This window comes from Acomys russatus, chromosome 13 (assembly GCF_903995435.1).
Source record: "Acomys russatus chromosome 13, mAcoRus1.1, whole genome shotgun sequence".
NCBI classification, from domain to species: domain Eukaryota; kingdom Metazoa; phylum Chordata; class Mammalia; order Rodentia; family Muridae; genus Acomys; species Acomys russatus.
Window position 1 is genome coordinate 49,640,804 of NC_067149.1, and position 20,422 is coordinate 49,661,225.

General features: G+C 42.3%; 1 protein-coding gene across 1 annotated transcript in view; it reads right to left on the bottom strand.

Moving 5' to 3' along the window:
- Nucleotides 1-20,074, bottom strand: part of Rimklb (ribosomal modification protein rimK like family member B) — a 33,943-nt gene extending 13,869 nt beyond the window's left edge. Inside the window, exons 1-3 of the mRNA XM_051155301.1 lie at nucleotides 19,872-20,074; nucleotides 7,018-7,231; nucleotides 442-672 (exon numbers count right to left, since the gene is read on the bottom strand). Of these exons, the coding sequence (XP_051011258.1) occupies nucleotides 442-672; nucleotides 7,018-7,192 (406 nt within the window). The 5' untranslated portion in view covers nucleotides 7,193-7,231; nucleotides 19,872-20,074. The remainder of the gene's footprint in view (nucleotides 1-441; nucleotides 673-7,017; nucleotides 7,232-19,871) is intronic.
- Between the last annotated feature and the right edge of the window lie 348 nt (nucleotides 20,075-20,422).

A 20,422-nucleotide genomic window follows, 5' to 3' on the forward strand; every position in this document is an offset into this window, starting at 1 on the left:
ATGGAGACACTTGCACATATAAATCTTTAAAAAATAAAATGATTACTCTTCTGGCCTGGGATGTGTTTGTGCCTTGCTACATAACCCAGGGTGACCTGGAACCCAAATCTTCCTGCCTCTGCCTCCCTTCTTCACCACAGACATCTGGAAAGTTAATTCTATAAGAGAAGCTATTTCTGATTCAATTATTTAGCCTATTACTTAAGCATGGGATGCTTTTCTATGTATGTGTATGATGCATGCACTGGTTCATGTATGCGTCATAGAAGGATGCTAGGTGTCTTGCTCTAGCACTAGAAAGGACCTTACTCCCTGAGACGCTGTCTCTCATGGAACCTGCAGATATGCTGGTAGCACTGTGGTTACAGGACACGTGGCCATATCCATCTTTTACAGGTCTCTCTAGTCCCCCAATTTATACATTCTTAGATGTGTTCTCACCGTAAGAAAAAGTATCTGGTAGAGGTACACCATGGCCAGCTAATTCTTGAAATGTCCAGAACTTATTAACACAGTTCAGGATGGCTTGAGGTCGGTTCATCAATCGGCACCCCATCTTCTCTAGGTGGCGCAAAACAGTGATATCACTATCACTTTGCACCCACGGGGTTGGAACTCTCACTACCACCACTTGTGGGTAGGCAGAGATTAGCTCTCCATTGATCCGCAGACCTGAAAAACAATAATGAAGCTAAAATCACTGGAAGGACTATGCAATAAAAACAGCCCACTCTCCTGCCCTCAGGACCTGCTCACCCAACCCCTCCACCACCAGGGCCAGCTCTCCTGAGTGTCGCAGCCAGGGAAGGGCAGGACCAGGAACTGAGGGGGAGTTTGCTGTGAGACTGTGTCAGAGGCTACACCCATTAAGTTTCATGTCTAGACATGAGTTGAATAAGGACAATAGCAACAGACATGCTAAAGTGGGCGGGAGAAAGTTCAAGAGGCCTTAGTCCTTCATAGACCTATAGGCAATTAAAGAATACTGAGAGTAGGAAAAAGACTTCCCCAGGGAAGAGCACACAATTTTCCAATACCAATGGTCAGCACTGAAAACATACATACATACATACAAGTAATATTATACAGACTGAGTAGGTTGTATTTATGTATCTAATAATATGAGTGCATATGTATCTATATACCTCTTTTAGTTAAATAAATCGTTGGTACATGAATGAATGTGTCTGTATATCTAGCTATCTATATATAGAGGTATATAGATACATCTCTCTATAATACACACACATATACATATTAAAAGTTAAAAGAAAGATGATTGTGAAAGATCAAGAAAGGTATATGAGGGTCTGGAGGAAGAAAAGGAAAAATGATCTAACTATATCATAATCTAAAATTTAAACAATATTCTTAAAATGTAATAAAAGCAATAATAATATAAAGAACAATGAACACCGAAGCTTGAATCACAAAGTCTAATGTACTTTGCTGTAAGCACACTGCAACGGGGACATTGTTCTCTAAGGAAAGCAAACGGTCTGCACTGACTTGTTAACTAAATTACGGTGTAAACTGCAATATAGTAAACTTTTGAGAAGGCATAACATTTATATTCAGAAATGAAAAAGTACAAATATATAAGGAACTTATTTTAAGGGAAAGTTTTGAAATGAGTTTTATTTGCACATATATAAACACAAAATTATTGAAAGAAAGAGCTGTGTTTTAGTGAGGCTTTACTGCAGTGAAGAACATGAGCACAGCAGCTCTTTCAAACAAAGATGGTGAACTGGGGCTGGCTCACGGGTTCAGAGGCTTAGGCCAATATGAGCACGGCAGCAAGCATGGCAGCACGCAGGAGGGACAGAAGGCGCAGAAGAAGGAACTCAGAGTTCTGCATCTTGATCCCCAGGAAGGAGACAGTGGGCCAAAGCTTACCCCTGAAGTGACACACCTCCTCCAACAAGGCCATACCTCCTAACAGTGCCACTCCCTATGGGCCAAGCATTGAAATACATGAGATATAGGTCAAACTGCTCAAACCACCACAATCTGGTTGCTTTGGATGTTGACTAGATGACAAAGTAGGAATAAGATAGAATGTACTCCATGCAATTTTCCTTCTACTTCATGTGGTAGCTCACAACAACCTACTACATACAGGCTTCTAACACCCTTCTGACCCCTTTGTGCCCCAGGCATACATGTGATGCACAAACAAATATAGATGCAAACAAACACTCAATAAACATTTTAAAAAATTATTCCAATGTCAAAATTACTATTCTGGTCGGGCGGTGGTGGCGCGCACCTTTAATCCCAGCACTTGGGAGGCAGAGGCAGGCAGATCACTGTGAGTTCGAGGCCAGCCTGGTCTACAAAGTGAGTCTAGGACACACAGAGGCTACACAGAGAGACCCTGTCTCAAAAAACAAAAACAAAAAAACTATTCTGCATAACTGATCTCTACTTACTCACTATAAAAAGTGAAGTATTTTCCAAGAGATGGGGCTGAAGACATGGCTCAGCAGTTAACTGGCTGGTCTTCCAGAGGACCTGTGTTTGGTTCCCAGCACCATATGGCAGTTCCTGGGGATCCAACACAGTTTTCTGGACTCCTCGGGCACTAAGCATAAAGGTGATACATATATGCAGGCAAAACAGCCATACATAAATAAAAGAAAAATTAGTTTAAAAATAAAGAGAGTCAGGCAGAATGTGGCACGCCTTTAATCCCACCACTTAAGAGACAGAATCAGGAAGATCTTGAGGCAGCCGGGTATACAAATTAAGGCCAGCCAGAGCTACACTGAGAGAATAGTCTCAAATACATACATAATCAGCCATGTTGAAAGTTAAATAAGGGCCAGGTACGTTGGAACTCCCCTGTAAACCTAGCACTTAAGAGGTAAAGGCAAGAGGATCAAAGGTTCAAGGCTAGCTTCAGTTACATACTGAATTTGAAAGCAACCTTAGTCACAGCAGACACAGCCTCAAAAAACAAAACACACATTTCATGGACTCTTATCTTGCCGTGCCCTCCTTTCTAGGTGGAGCACTGACTCCTACAGAACTTGGCAGCACAATAACTCCTTGGGAACGGAAAGTAATACACTTCTTACTAGCAGTGCTCTCATCTGTCAGGATGCAGCTAAAAGGCTGGTTTCTGTTTCCTCTACAAAAGTTTCCAGGTAGGAAAAGCTGCAGGGAAACCTAAAGACAGCAGCTATCTGAAGCCAGCCATTACAGGAGCAGAGCCGGCCTTGGCCCTGTGGCCAAGCTGCAGTGACCAGCTGGAAAACAGACATCCAAAATAGAAAGGAAGTCAAAATACACACAGGCCTAAGCAAAACATGCTTAAAAAGACTTCAATTGTCAAAAACTCTCCTCAAGCCAATGTAAAGGACTTGAATATGTATTTCTCCAAAACATAGGCCATTAGCCCTGGAAAAGATAATCACCTTTCTGTGCCCAGTTACCACTGTAGCCAATGAGATTTCCCTGGACATACATGAGCCACCATCTGGGTGCTAGGGGTTGAGCCTGGTCCCCTACAAGAGCAACAAGTGCTCTAAAGCACATCTCTCCAGCCCTATATTTATTATTACTTCTGTATATATGGGCACTTTGCCTTCATGTATGCCTGTATACCATATGCCTTACTGATCTTTGCTAACTGAAATGATATTCAACACCACTAATCACTAGGGGAAAATAAATCAAAAGCTCTAAGGAGGCAATATCTCATATTCATTAGAATGGCCACCATCAGATAAGTGGGGCTAGGCATGTAATCAATGCTATGCATTCTTATAGCATAGAAACACACACACACACACACACACACACACACACACACACACATTAGGAAACAAACAAGTTGACACATATGCACAAAACTGGAACCCTGTGCACTGCTGGTGTGAATGCAAATAGATAAAATGTAGAGTAAACATTAGTATTTGGCCTTTAGAAGTAAAGTCTGATATGTACATAGTACAGGGGATCAAACTCTGCTGAAATCATTACGCTAGCCAGGCTGTCACTCAGGCTGTAATCACAGCACTCTCTGATAGCCAAATTCAAGGCCAGGCTGCACTACAGTGAGTGCCAGACCGGCTTGGTTTACACTGAGACCCTTCCCCTCCACAAATAAATAAATACACGCTAAATGGAATAATCCAGACGCAAAGGTACAAACATTGTCACATAGTGTTAATTGTCAACTTGACACAATCACCTGGTGTCTAGAGAGTCTGAGGAACCGTCTGTGGGCATTCCTGTGGAGAACTGTCTTATTGTCTTCACTAGCCTGGGAAGGTGCATCTCACTAAGGGCAACACCGTTCCCTACGTAGAATTCCTGAGCGTAGAAATCAAGCTGAGTTCAAGCAAACAAATCAACATTCCAGCTTTCACTCTGGCTGTGGATAGATATAACCAGCAATTTGAAGTTCCTGCCTTGACTTGTCCGGAACGCTAGACTCAACAGTAGGCTGAAATAAACCCACTTCTCGGGTAACGTGTTGATATTTGCTGGGATATTTTATTGTACCAAAAGAAGAGTTAAAAACAGTTTGAGGATCAGAAACAGTCAGATGCCACAGAGCAGCAGATTTTAAACACTGAAGCTGGGCATATCAGCTCACACCTGTGATGCCAGAGCAAGAGAGTGAGGCTAAGACAGGAGAATCACAACTGAGCTACATAGGAACTCCAAGACAGGCTAAGCTAGAGAGAAGTAACTAGGGAGGGTAGCATAGACCTTTTACGGAAAAGGGGAGCATGCAAGAACAGATACAAACAAACAAAAAATGGTGCATTAAGAAAACATTAATAGGGCTGGAGAGATGGCTTAGAGGTTAAAAGCACTGGCTGCTCTTCCAAAGGTCCTGAGTTCAATTCCCAGCAGCCACATGGTGGCTCACACCATCTATCATGAGATCTGGTGCCCTCTTCTGGCACTTTGGTAGAAACATCACTAGATTGGACTTAGCTGGAAAATTAATCTCAGAACTTGGCAACATAATACTCATCTAGAAATTAAAAGTAATCTTTTTCTTTTCTTTTTTAAAGAGATTATCAAAAAACCACAAGATGGCAACAAGAAATGTATTTCATTTGTAGCAGATATTACATGTAACTGAAAATTAAACATAAGTATTTAAACAACTATGAATTTTCCTCAATTTAATGTCAGGTATCATTTCAGACCAGAAAGCTCATAAAAAAAACCAAGTGTTAATACCACGTACATTACATCTAGGAGAGCCACACATGGTACCTCATCCCATTTATCTCAGCACTGAGGGGTAGAAAAGGGAGATTAGACTTGTGAGGCCAGTCTGGGCTACAACATTCCACATTATAAGCATGCATTCCTAACCTGTTTGACAAGGGCTGTTTTAGTTACCCTTTCTACCCCCCATAGGTCAGTTGACACAAGAGTTTGACCCAAGTATGTCAATTTTGAAAACAAGGAACCTTGCTATCAAATACGGTGGCTTTGAGATGAAGCAGGGAGCCTGAAATAAAAACCACAGCCAGTAAAGTGATAAAGAGGAAAAATAGAATACTGCAGCCCAAGGACAGAGCCCCACAGGCCAAGTTTGGGCTAACCAACTCCACATTAGTGTAACGGTACAGTTTGGTTTTTGCTTTGTAATTAGGTATGTACTGAAGAAAATGTTCCATGGGGGAAAATCTTCAAGAACATTATTTTTAATAAAAAGGAGAGAGAATCTGTGAAAGAAGCTGTTTCATCACCTCCCTACAAGAGGATGGCATTTAGTATAGTATACAGGGTGAAGAGTTGGCTCTTGTAGACAACCAGCACTCCATGATGGCTCACAACCTTCCCAGGGGATCCAATGCCTTCTGTGACCTCCACAGACACCAGACGCATGCTACACACTCATACACACAGACACAACACCTGTGCACATAAAGTAATACCTTCAAATATTTAAGACTAAATCCCAGCACTTGGGAGGCAGAGACAGGTGATCTCTGTGACTTCAAGGCCAGCCTGGACTACAAAGTGAGACTAGGACAGCCAAGGCTACACAGGATAACCCTGTCTCAAAAAAACCAACAAAATAAAACAAAATTTAAGACTAAAATGCCTGGATCCACAAGAGATACATCAGTGAAGGAGCCCTGCTAAGAAGCGCCTCTGCTCTGCTAACAGTCAAGTGCATTTTACTGTGTGAAGTAACCTAGCTATGAAGATGCCTCACAGGAACGCACAGACCAACCAGCACAGTTAGTGGTGTCTAATTCTACCTCCCAAAACTTGGTTAATTAGCAGACGTTTTTTAAAAGACTAGAAAAACGAAGGTGCTGGGCAGTGGTAGCATATGCCTTTACTTCCAGTACTAGGGAGGCAGAGGCAGGTCTGGTGTAGAGTGAGTTCCAGGACAGTCAGATCTACACAGAGAAACCCTGTCTTAGGTGTGAAAAAAAAAAGAAAGTTTGTTTTATTATATCTGTTTTTGTTTGTGGGGACAGGTTCTTTCTTACTTCATAGCTCAGACTGGCCTTGAGCCTTGCCTCAAAATACTGGCATGAACCACTATGCCCATTATCTTCTGAACACCTGCATGAAGCATTATAGAAATACAATGTGCCATGTGCTGAGTCAGATCTGCAGATAATATCTAAAGGAAAATGGAAATAAGAACCTCACGAAGACTAATTCATCAACACAATTTCTAGTGGCTAAAGGTACTTTTCTTAAGAAAAGCTACTTAAATTTTGTTCTTATTTTTATTTACTTTTTTGGTTTTTTAAAAGAAATGGTTTCTCTGTGTAGCCTTGGCTATCCTGGACTTGCTCTGTAGACCAGTATGGCCTCAAACTCACAGAGTTCCACCTGCCCATCTCCCAAGTGCTGGGATTAAAGGTGTCATAATTGAGAAAATATTAGTGTTCTGTGTGCTCTGTAAATAGACTGGCTATGTGAGTGGCGGCACTTACGACAAGGCTATTACAACGTGACTTGTCCTCATTATTCCAGAAACACACTCACCACAAAAGAATGCTTGTAGCATCTTACCCAGATTTCCTTGCTCGACTGTCAGCACCACCTCGTCTATCACCACAGCCCTAAAGTCCAGGTCCTCCTCACAACATTTGGCCTTCAAAGCTCGTAAGATCTCTTTTTGCGGATAGTCGTCCCTGATGCGACGATCGGTCAAAAACCACAGCTTGGCAGCCACAGGGCTACACATCTTGGATCTGCTGCTTCTTCCTTTTCTGAATTATTTTATCTAGATGGAAAAGAAATACACATGAGTTGATGAGATCATGTAGGATCTTGGATTTCACAAGTAAATGTTGTAGTTTTATGCAACTTTCTTCCTAAGTATCAAGGACTTTGGAACACTGCATAAATACTAAACTCTAGTGGAAAAAAAGTAGGTTTTAATTTAACATGTAAGAGTGTTTGTATGTTTGGTACCTTTGGAGGCTGGAAGAAAGCAGATAATTACAGATAGTTGTAAGCCGCCATGTGGGTGCTGGGAACCAAACCTGAGTCTTCTGCAAAAATACCAAATATTTGTGACTGCTGAGCCAGCTACATATTTAGTACTTTTCCATGGCAAAGCTCAGCATCTGCATGCCAATTTAAAAAAAAAAAAAACCATTGCCTAGAATACAAGGCTAAAGAAATGAAGTTCTAGCTGGGCAGTGGTGCACGCCTTTAATCAGCACTTGGGAGACAGAGGCAGGCGGATCGCTGTGAGTTCAAAGCCAGCCTGGTCTACAGAGTGACTCCAGGATAGTCAAGGCTTCACAGAGGAACCCTGTCTCGAAACAACACCCCCCCCCAAAAAAAAAGAAAGAAAAGGGAAATAAACTTCTTCACTTATTTCCTTTATCAGTAATAAGACTGCTTTGGTTTTTGTTTGTTCTAAAGGGATTTCAATATGTAGCCAAACTGGGCTTGCCGTCAATCCACCCTAACTCTGTTCTCACCAGTACTGGGAACATAAGCAAATGTTACCACACCATGCTCTGGGTTCTTTTAGAGTAAGACTTTATTTTTTTCAAAATTTTAGTTCTCATACTACACTAAAGCTAAGAGTAGTTTCTTTTTCAATCTTTCAACCTTTCTTTCAATCTTAGTGTTAAACTAAAACACTCTAGGATCTAAGCTTAGCATCCTAGCTCTTATTTCCAAGTTCCTTAATAAGTATTATCAAAATTCAAAGTTAAAATCCTTGAACTATCCATTACAGAATGATGAGTTTAAAAAAATAAATAAAACAAAAAAAAATTCAATGAAAAGAATAAGGGACATGGGGCAAGGTACAGCAGCACTAGTGAAGCCCTTTAAGGAGGAGATGAAGAATGAACATTTATATAATTCCTCATTGTTTCATAGTTCTTCTTGCTGTCTATAGTTTATTGTATATGTGTGTAATAATATAAATATATATGCAAAAATAATAAAATAAATTTTAAAGGTGATGAAGAAAGGCAAAGAGGGAAGAGAACCATAATGTGCCTCTACAGATGCTAACACACTCCAAGCAAAAGACCTTTCAGTCTTTGGGTTGGAGAGTCGGCTCAGTGGTTAAATGCACTTGTTCTTACTGAGGACCTATCATCTTACAGATGTAGGCTCCAGTCACCCTTTTCTGACATATGCAGGGGTCACACACATGGGCTACAGTCACATACAAAAAAATAGTAATAAATTTTAACAGTAAATTTTTCATTCCATAAAGCTACAACACATAGATTTAGAGTTTAATAAAGCCTGGGTAAGGAAAATATACACTCATGCCTCAGCAGCCACCACTCAGACTCCCGAGAATGACATCATTCATAAAGTGGCATAGTATTGAGATGTAAACAATGTACATCATCTGTGTTGGTTACTTTCCTATTGTGATAAAACATCATGATCAAGGTAACTTTAGAAGAAAGAGTGTATCTGGCCTTGGAATTCCTTGGGGATCCTTAGGTGGATACAAAAAGATGTATATTAATATGGAACAGAATTTGTATATCATTTTATTATAATGTATGATAAAATTCTAGAAATGGCTACAGACATGTTCAAATGATGTCATCCACTTGCCTGTGAGAAATGGGAGCTAGATTGGTTGTGTAGCTTAATACATCTCATCTATTGAGTTTTAGGCCCTCCTTCAAGAGTCTCCTTCATTCCTGACGGCTCTCCTGTCCACAAACCTCAGATTTTCATTCTAAAACCACTTTCTGCTACCTAGAAATGTCATTTCACCAAGATTCTAGTTATTACTGAAACATGGACCTAAGTATCTCATTCCAATTATGAGCTCATCACTGAATTTCAAATTGCACTGAAATGAAGTCACTGACTTCTCTGTCAACCTCTCTTGCTTCACTGAGCTTATAATTTCTTAATTTACATCTGCTTTAGGACCCATCATGATCACTGAAATTTTTGATCAGCCCGGCTAGGTTACAATGCCCATCTGTTTGATCATATACTGGTCTGTATGTTCAGGGTATTTTGTAGAAGTGATTCACAGCTATAATCCACCCATTTAAAGATTATCTTCTAAGATGTGTAAAAGTCTCATCCAATCAATTGAAGACCTTGCTAAAGTGCAAACCGCTCCCAAGACTCATGCCTCACAGGAAAGAGTCACAAAATTCCCACCACACCTTCAGCCTGCTTAGTGTGCTCGAAGATTGCAACTTCCACCTCCTCACGTGTTTATGAGCTGTTGGCCATCTTGACAGATTTGGATTTTTAACATCACAATTATATAAGTCACTCATTCATACAGCTGCTGTTTTTCTGGTCAATAGGAGTTGATATACCTCTCCTAACTGTGGCAGTCAATTCAAAATCTTAAGTCACCATTTATTGCTTCCATCTTCCTTTGGCACTTCTGCAAAGGCGCACATGCACACAATGTTAATTTTACTTTTGTGTTGCCTAAATTTTACTGGTCTCTTCACTCATCACTCCCTTGTGCACCACCACACTATTCTCTCATACTTCCTGTTACTTAAAAAATGTATTCTTAGACCTACCTACTTAGAATACTCTGGACTGAAATGTTTAACAAAACTGTTTTTCCTGACTCTCCCTTCCTTTGACAATCTATATGTGCTAGAAACGCACAGCCTACTGCCATATCCATCCTATAGCACTATCACACTATGACTTGGAGAGTATATTTTATTACAGTTGTTAGGAGGGATACTTAGGGGCCAATACACTCATACAGACGTCAGAGGACAACTTAACTAAGCCAGTTCTCTCCTTCCACCAAACTCAGGTGGCTAGCCTTGGCAGTAAGCATCTATACCTGCTAATCAATCCTGCCAACCATGTTTTTGGCTGTTGCTTTGTTTTTTGAAACAGGGTCACACCATGTAGGCCTGACTAAAAGGCATGTGCCACCTTACCAGGCTTCTCCACTAGTTATATACGTCAGATGGTCAAATATTTGTGCAGAAACCTCTCAATCTACAAGCTGTATCTAGTGAATCTAACGATTTAGTCCTCAGTTGTAAGAACTCAAATCATTTAAGAAAAAAAAAACTTTCAGAGCTGGTAATACAACTAGCTCAGCAGCCATCATGCCCAGCAGATTCAAGTTTCTTTTCTTTTCTTTTTAACATTTATTTATTTATTATGTATACAGATCTTGTTATAGATGGTTGTGAGCCAACATGTGGTTGCTGGGAATTGAACTCATGACCTTTGGAAGAGCAGTCAGTGCTCTTAACCTCTGAGCCATCTCTCCAGCCTCCTCAAGTTTCTATAAATAGGATCTGCCAGTGCTCAAGAGTAATTCTTAAACTTTATGTTTTCACAACATAGGGTAAAACTTCAAAATATAGGCTTAAGTTAGAACTTGCCAAGGATTCCAATAGCACAAGCAGCACAAACAGGATTATATGGAAATAAAAATACCGCAAAGCAGAGTGAAGACAGCCTTACAGAATGGAAGGAAATCTTTGCCAATTATACCTCAGATGATGACTGATATCCAGACTATAGAAACAACTACAAAAGCTCTTACAGACAGACAGACAAACACACATATGTTGGGTTAAAGAGATGGCTCAACATGTGCTGTTTTCACAGAGCCCACTGCCCACATGGTGGCTCACAACCATTCATGACTCTAGTTCTAGAGGGCCTGATGCCTTCTGGCCTCTATCAGCACCAAACATACACATGGTGCAATCAATATACACACAGGCAGACACTCATATATATATATATAAATAGAAATAATTTTTTAAAAAACCTTCCAAACAATAAATGGGTTAATGAGAGACCTTGTCGCAAACAAGGGGGGAGAGGGAGGCATGATAAAGGACATTCGACAGTTCTCAAAAGGAAATAAAAATGGCCAATATATTGTGAACCTTCAGGGAAATGCATATTAAAAATACTTTTGATTCAATCTCTTCAATTAGAATGGTTGCCAAGAAACAACCAATAATAATGAGATGAAAAGAGACGCACACCTTTAATCCCACCACTTGGAGGCAGAGGCAGGTGTATCTCTGATTTTGAGGCCAGCTTGGTCTACAAAATGAGCCCAGGACAAACAGGACAACAGAAACCATCTCGAAAAACCAAAACAAAAAGAGGTGAAAAGAGAAACGGTTATTCACTTCTCTAAGAACACTAACAGGTACAGCAATTACAGAAATCGGGATGGAGATTTTAACAAAACAAACAGGGAAACAAACAAAAATGTACTATATGACCCAGCCATACCACTTCTGTGTAAATACCCAAAGAACTCTAAATCCTACTATACATACTTACATGTCCATGTTTGCTTCTACATAACTCAAAGGAGCTAAGAAATGGAACAAAGTACAAATGAGTGGCTAATTAATTGTAATATATATTATATATACATACATACACAATACTGTGGAACTTTATTCAGCTTTAAAAAAAAATGGTATTTATAGAAAAATGGGGGGAGGCGCTGCAGATATGGCTCAGAGGTTAAGAGCACTGACTGCTCTTCCAAAGGTCCTGAGTTCAATTCTTAGCAATCACATGGTGGCTCACAACCATCTATAACGAGATCTGGTGCCCTCTTCTGGCCTGTAGGTGTACATGCAGTACAGAACACTATGTACAATAAGTAAATTTTAAAAAGAAAAATGGGGCTGGAAAGTAGAGTATTATATAAAATTAACAAGACTCAAAAAGACAAATATTGTTTTCTTTCATATGCAGATCCTAGGCTTTCATTTTCATATGTATGCATATATAAGGAGTCATGAAACTGTAAAGGAGGCCATTGAAGGGGAAGATGAAGCCTTAAGTGTGGGGGGAGGAGAGGGCAATATCATGTATGGAACATAAAAGCGGAAGGGGGCTAATGGAGAAAGCAGGGACATAGCAGGGGAGGTGAGGAGTGACAAGTAGGAGCAAATGTGTATAAAATGCCATATGAAGGGCTGGAGAGATGGCTCAGTGGTTAACAGCACTGGCTGCTCTTCCAAAGCACTAGAATTCAATTCCCAGCACCCACATGGCAGTTCACAACTGTCTATAAATCCAGTTCAAAAGGACCAAGCACCCTCTCACATATATGTAGGCAAAATATCAATGCACATCTAATAACAACAACAATTTTTAAATGCCATATGAAGCCCATTACTTCGATTGCTTGGTTCTTACCCCATATTTTTATTTATGCGCGGTGTGTGTACAGGCGCCATGTACAACGGTGCTCATGGAGGGCATAGGAAGTTGGCTCTCGCCTCCCATCATGTAAAACCCCGGGATTGAACATCAATGAGAATTTGGATAAAAAACTCATTTTGGGTGGCAATAGATACCAATTACAATGCTACTTTACAATTTAACCAACAAAACTAGTCCTGTCTTCATCTGACAGTGAAGCTGGTTAGCAGACAGGCTGGATAACTGATCTGAAGACAAAGCAGTAGAGATCAGAGTGATTTCAAACCCCTTACTCTATAACAGAGCCTGCCAGTTACAGCTGTACTTGCTCCTTAAGTGACTATCAAGGGGCAATTGTTTACTGCCATGTAAACAACAGGCTATCTTCTATAGGCTTTCTTGAAGCTAAATATGGTCCTAATTTTTGTCAATAAGACTTGAATGAGTTAAAGTATTACACTGCAGCTTCTACAAGTCATATTTTAGCAGCCTATTCTCTAGCCCTCCCTTCGTCATGCACCAGAATATGGGTGTTGTGACTACAGTCCTGGCAGCCCACCTGAATGAAGAGGACAGAGGTCAACCCTAACAAAGCCACTGCTGCACTGGAGCTTGACTCTTGATGGCTGTGTAAAGCCAGGAGCCTCTAGGATAGTAGTTTTTAATCTGTGGATTATGATCCCTTTGGGGCAACGGACTCTTTCTCAAGGGCCACCTAAGACCATCAGAAAACACAGATATCTATGATTCATGTAGGAAGGCTGAGAGCCACTGGTCTAGGCCTCTTATAAGAAAACATACACTCTTATCGTGATGACAATGCCATCTGGAAATTGTTACGGGCTACTTAACTTTCTTATTTTACCCTATCCATGTTCAAAAGTTTTAGTAAGTTATGATTTCCTTGACCACTTGTGTTACCTGTCAGCAAGAAATGGTTATCGGGCTGGAGAGATGGCTCAGTGGTTAAGAGCGCGGCCTGCTCTTCCAAAGGTCCTGAGTTCAATTCCCAGCAACCACATGGTGGCTCATTACCATCTGTAATGTGATATGGCGCCCTCTTCTGGCTTGCAAGAGTACATGCAAGCAGAGCACTGTATACATCATAAATAAATAAATTTTAAAAAAGAAGAAATGATTATCAAGTGTATACAAGTTTCTCTTCACACTAACAAGACCATCATTTTTCTTTATGTTGCTATTTCTTTTGCATGGCATCTGAGCATTCCTATATTTAAAAAAACAAAACAAAACTACTAATGCCTAGCGTGGTGGCTCACACCTTTATCCCAGCATTTGAGAGGCCAAGGCAGGCAGATATGAGTTTGAGACCAGCCTGGTCTACAGAGTGAGTTCCAGAACAGCTAGCACTATGTAGAGAGCTACGTAGAGAACAAAATTCTACTAGAAGAACAAACTGTTCTATCCCAAAAATTAACCATGCAACCAAATAAGAAAACAAGTGGAAGTCAGGCGGGGTGGTGCACGACTTTAATGCCGGCACTCAGGAGGCAGAGGCAGGCAGATCACTGTGAGTCTACAAAGTGAGTCCAGGACAGCCACAGCTACAGAGAGACCCTGTCTCAAAATTAAAAAAAAAAAAAAAAAAAAAAGAAGTAGAATGAACAAAGGATTCAACTACGGAATCAATATTTAAATATGATATACTCTACCTGAAGATACCAAACTAAAGATAGAGAACTAGACATAGTGTCAGCACATACAAAGACAAAACAACTCAATACTGAACTGTCACTGTGTGGGCCAGCAAGAGGTTCTGACCAGTAAAAGTACTTGCCATAAGCCTGATGACCCATATTCCCTCCCTGGGACCCAGGATGAAAACAGAGTACCTCTGACCTCCAGCCCAAGCATAAACACATAAACACAAGTGAAATAAACCATTCTTTAAATGCCATGAGTAAGAAATTTGACACCACTTAAGAGGAAATGCAAGCCCAAACCATAATGAAGCATTGTGTGTTGTGAGTGACCACACACCCCAGCATAAAAGAGGCTAAGAATGACTCTGAGGCGAAGTTAGGCTACAAAGACCCTCAACTCAAAATTTAAAGCAGGAGCCGGGCATGGTTGCACACGCCTTTAATTCCAGCACTTGGGAGGCAGAGGCAGGCGGATTGCTGTGAGGCGGCCAGCCTAGTCTACAAAGTGAGTTCAGGACCAGCCAAGGCTACAGAGAAGCCCTGTCTTGAAAACTCAAAAAAGAAAAAAATTAAAGCAGGGTTCGAAATAGGTCTTGTTGTAAACATCTACACTCACAGAAGCATTATTCATAATATCTACATGTCAGGAACAACTAAAATGTCATTGGCACATGAGCTAGCAGGCAAGCAGGCGGGGTGGGAGGGGAAGAACACAAAAATTTATTCTTTTGGGGGGGGCGGGGTTGAGACATGGTTTCTCTGTGTAACAGCCTTGGCTGTCCTGGACTCGCTTTGTAGACCAGGCTGGCCTTGACTCAGAGATTCGCCTGCCTCTGTCACCACGCTCAGCGTTTGTTTTGTTTTTCAAGACAGGGTTTCTCTGTATAGCCTTGGCTGCCCTGGAACTCAATCTGTAGACCAGGCTGGCTTCAAACTCCTATCTGCCTATCTCTGCCTCCTAAGATTAAAGGTGTATGCCGATGCCAGAAATTATGGAGGCTCAGTGTTAAGATGACCTGCTGCTTTCAGTCCAGTTCCAAAGGATCTGGCACCCTCTTCTGGCCTCCACTGGGAACAACACACACACACACACACACACACAGAGTACACATATATACACAGGAAAGACATAATATAAAACACATAATGTAAAGATGACAATTACAGAATAACAAGGCATGGTTCTACTTGTAATGAGGTACCTGCACTAGTCAAAATCATGAGATAGAACCTAGAATGGTAATTATCAAGGGGCTAAATTATTAGGAATTGTCATCAAATGGATGTAGGCTCAGTTTCATAGTCAATATTCTGAAAATGGATGATTAAAGTTAGTGAAAATGGCCAAGTGTTTATTGTAATAAAAGAAAAGTAGAAAAAAATGTAATAAAAACCCTAAGTGAACTGCAAGATTTTACATTCTTCCAATTCTAATCAGAAAAACATTAACCTTTTCTTAAACTGTAGCTTTAGCTATCAAATTCCCAACTTTTGGTCTATTATCTATAGTCAACTATAAATAAATTCTAAAATTGAAACAAAAAAAATCCAATGTTTACTTAAAGAGGATTGTTACAAAGTATCTCTAGAAAATGACACAAAGTTTCAGGGGGGGAAAAGTTTGAGGTACAAAGCACAGAGTAGCTCCTCACATTTAAGACAAAATATGCCAAACCTCCCCCAGATTTCCTTTCCAGACATTACTGGCTTTGATAAAGCCATTTGAAAACTACTCATTTACTGGAGCTCAAGAGGATGACTAAATTATGTCAACAAAATAAGCTAACAACTGAGCAGTCCAAAACATCTAAGGTAAAATTACCAATACTGTTGGGGAAAACTTACATAAGCTTCCAAAATGCAGTTTTCTGATATAATACAAAAAACTCAAATGCCACCCAAAATGGGAGAGCATAGCAGTATGAGACAAGTGGCCTTATATATGTTGGATAGCAATTCCACGTTTTGTTTTGTGGCGTGGGTGGTGGCACACTCCTTTAATCCCAACACTCAGGAGGCAGAGGTAGGCTGATCTCTGAATTCCAGGCCAGCGTGGTCTACAGAGTGAGTTCTAGGACAGCCAGGACTACAAAGAGAAACCCTGACTCAAAAAATCAAAAATATACTTGGCATGCTGCTGGATGCCTTTAATCCCAGCACTCAGGAGGCAGAGGCAGGCGGGTCCCTGTGAGTTCCAGGCCAGCCTGGTTTACAAAGTGAGTCTAGGGCAGCCAAGGCTACACAGAGAAACCTTGTCTCGAAAAAGAGAAAAAAGAAAAACCAAAATTACAACAGTACCATGATTAATGAAACCGGACTGCAAACTATGAAAACAGAGTAATATCTGGTAACACAGTCCACAGTACGTATCGGATTGCCAAGATAAGGGATAAGATTAAGGTGTGTGTGTGTGTGTGTACACACACGCAAGTGTGGGGTGTGGAGACCAGGGTTTGGTTCCCAGCAGCCGTGTGGGATTTGGCTAACAAGCACCTGTAACTCCAGCTTCAGGTCTGACACCCTCTTCTGGCCTCTGAAAGCACCACACACACTTGCCACAGAAAAACTGAGAAGAAATCTGCTTGAATTAGCTGTGTGAAACACAAGTTAAATACCAGACAATGTGTATCCCCATGCGATGCAAGTGTAACCTAACCATCTGCAATGGTTAATCTTCAATGTCAGCCTGGGCTTAGAATCTCCTTGGAAATGCATCTGAGTGTGCCTATGAGCATGTTTCCAGAAGGTTCACCTGAAATGGGGAGAGCCTCCCTCCATATCAGCAGCATGAGTATTCCATGGCTAGATCTAGATCTGAATAAAAAGGACGAAGTAAGCTAAACACTGTATTAAAGGGCCACAGCATTAGGAAGGCTGCTTCCTTTAAATTTCTTCAAGTCAGGTCACCTTAACTTGGTCACCTTAACAACAACAACCAAAAAAAACAAAAAACAAAAAACAAAAAAAAAAAACAAAACAAAAAAAATATACTTTCAACATTAATAGTTAATTTTTCCAATTTTCCTTAATAAAAGGGGGTGATAGTTTGCCTAACATACACAAAGCCCCACCGGGTACAACATTAGCGGCTGGGGTGGGAGACTAATACAGCTGGCATGGTGACACACACTTTTAATCCGAGCAACCTGTGAAGCAGAATTCAAGCAACCTGGTTCACCTGAGTTTGAGGCCAGAGTTGTATAGTGAGACCCACCTCAAAAAACAAACAAAACTCTTTAGCTGCCTAGTCTACAGAGTGAGTTCCAGAACAGCCAGTTATACAGAGAAATACTCTGAGGGCAGGGTGAGGTACTGTTGTTTTCTTGGTTTTCAGTTAAAATTGGAAGAACAAAAACAGCATTTTAGTATGGGGGAGCCCATGGGGGGGATGGACTCCAGTATCTAAGGAAATGGGGTGCCTAGATTGTAGCTTTTGTGCCTAAGCCAATTGTGAGAAAGGAAAAACACTGGGAAACATCAAAAGTAACAGCCTGGCGTTCATTACCATGAAGCTAGAAAGTCTTTTCTACAAACCTAACCTGTGCAGCCACCAATGGCACATGGATCTAAGATACAGGCAATTTGGGGGGGGGGGGGGTTCATATTATTTCTCAAAGATCTGAATATGACAAGCAAGCAATTTCCAAGCAAGGAAAGATGTTTCTTTAACATATATACCTAACCTTACTCAGCCTCTCTTGAAGCACTGACTTTGGTTTCTTAAATTTTTAATCTTTGTGACTTAATCTCATTTACAGAATGCTCTGTAAACTCTCCTGCCAGAAAAGCCTCCCTAGGAATCCACATTACTAAAGTGCTCCCAAAACATCAATCGCAAGCAACTTACAATAAAATCCATTCTCTTTATATTTTGTTTTTCCCTCACTCTTCACAAGTAGTCACAGTTTTCCCTCCACCCACCTTCTGGCCCTATGCCTACTCCCCCTGAGCAAAGTTACTGATTCTCAAAAAGAAGAAACTGTTCCTTGCCCTCAGACCCTGCCTCAATGTTCAGGGCCCAGCGGCGGTTCAACTGCCAAAGACGAAATGTGGGGGGGGTGGGGGGTATGGGGGGGGTCTTGTCATTCTCCCACCCCTATTCCCTATGCAAGCACTTAAGTGAAAGTACTCAATAGGGACTCAAAAATGTTTCCCATTAAAGTGTCCAGTGTAAACTAACAGGAGCCAGACTGATAGCTGCGGGGCCGTGGGCTAAGACTGAGCTTCTTAGGGGACTAAGCAGTGGTTCTTGACTGAGTAGGAGACTATGTGACAGGACTTGATCTTCACCTCTTAATTATTTTGTCAGAGTCGGACAAAACACATGGACTCCAGCACCTAAAGAGGCTATCAACAAGTAGAAAGAAACAGAGATGGAAAAAAGAAAGTCTGCCAAACTAACAACCAAAATAATGAGAATACTGACAAAGAATAAACAGGTTACTTCAAAACACTTGACAAAATAACCAAGAAACTACTAGGAGGGTTCAACGATGGCTTCTTTTAAAAGTTAAATCTCCAATATCTAGGACTGAAATTTCCTTGTTTTATTCCAAGTATCTTACAAAGTATTGTCAATTAATTGCTTAAGAGATTGCTTTAAAACAGAGGAAATAACCTTCAAGCTACCCATTGTGAAAGAGAAAAGCCTTAAATGGCATTTAATGATTAAGAATGTCCAGAAAGAAAAAAAGCCAACAAGAACAACAACAACAAAAATCTTCCTTACTACATTGATACACTTTCCACATAGATGTGGAATTTAACCCAACTTCAGAGACACTGGGAAAACTGTAGGCAATTGCTGGAAAAATAAAATTACATTGATGAATTTACATTCACTTTACACACAGCTTAACTCCCCCCCACCCACCCCCCTTGATGAAACAGAATTAACGCCCCATCTCTATTCATGAATACAAACAGAACAGAATACAGAGATGGCAAACCTGGGATGAAAAACATTAAATTAAATGGACTGAAGTTGTCCTTTATCTTATTTGGGGGGATGGGGCATTTCTCCTAGAGTCAAACATTCAATTATTTAGTCACCTCCTTCTTGTTCAGAAGGCTGTTTTGTTTTTTGGTTTGTTTTAATGGAAGTAGCTGACCGCCTCTTTAAATTTTACACGTTGGGAGGGACGTAGTAACATCAGGGTGAGGCTCACAGCATCCTCCTGCCTCGGCCACATCAAAATCTTCGCAGGAATCAGGGACAGCGGCGACAACCACACCCCTGAGGACTGCCGAGCGAGCAGCCCGCAGATTTTACTCTAGGCAGCATTCCCAAGCTTACCACACCCCCTCGGCGACACGGGAAGCCAGACAATTTCACGCCGCGATCACCGCCTCACGCCCCCTCCCGCAAGCAGCCGACTCCCAGCTTCCGCCTCGCTCCCCACCGACTCTGGTACCCAGCGACCACCCGCCTCCGGCGCCCGCCCCGGCCGCTCCCCGCCGCCGAGCTCCGCTCCGGGTCGCCGGCCGAAGCCTCGGGCTGGAAGGCGCGCGCCCCCCCTCCCCGGCCCACGTCCCCGCCCTCGCCGCCGCCCCCGGTGGCCTGCCGCTCACCTGGCCGCCGGCTCCTCCCTCGCCTGCCCCGCAGGCCGCCGCCTCCGAGCTAACGCGGGCCGCGGGAAGTCCGCTGAGGAGGGGGAGGGGGGCGGGATGCTGGGAGCCGCCTCCTTTTCTCCTCGCCGCCGGCTCCCGCAGCCAGGCCGCGCGTCCGCGCCCACTCGCCCACTTTCTCACGGCCTCGCGGTCGGCCGGCCTCTCCCTCCCTCTCCCTCCCCCGCCCCGCGCCCGCACTCCCGTTCCCACACGCTCACGCCCGGCCGTCGCTCGTTCGCTCGCTCGCTCCCTCACTCAACTCGCCTGTCGGCCGACCGCGCGCGCGACCCCTCTCACACACACACACACACACACACACACACACACACACACAGCGCGCGACGCCGGCGAGGCCGCCCCGCGCCCCCCGCCCCCCGCCCGAGCCGAGGACCCGCGCGGCCCCGCCCCCCGGCGCCGCACTCGCGGGCGGAGGGCGGCGGGGGGCGGGGCGGCGAGCGCGCAAGCCCGGCGGACTGACACCTGCGAGGTGGAGACCGCCTCGCGGGCGGGAG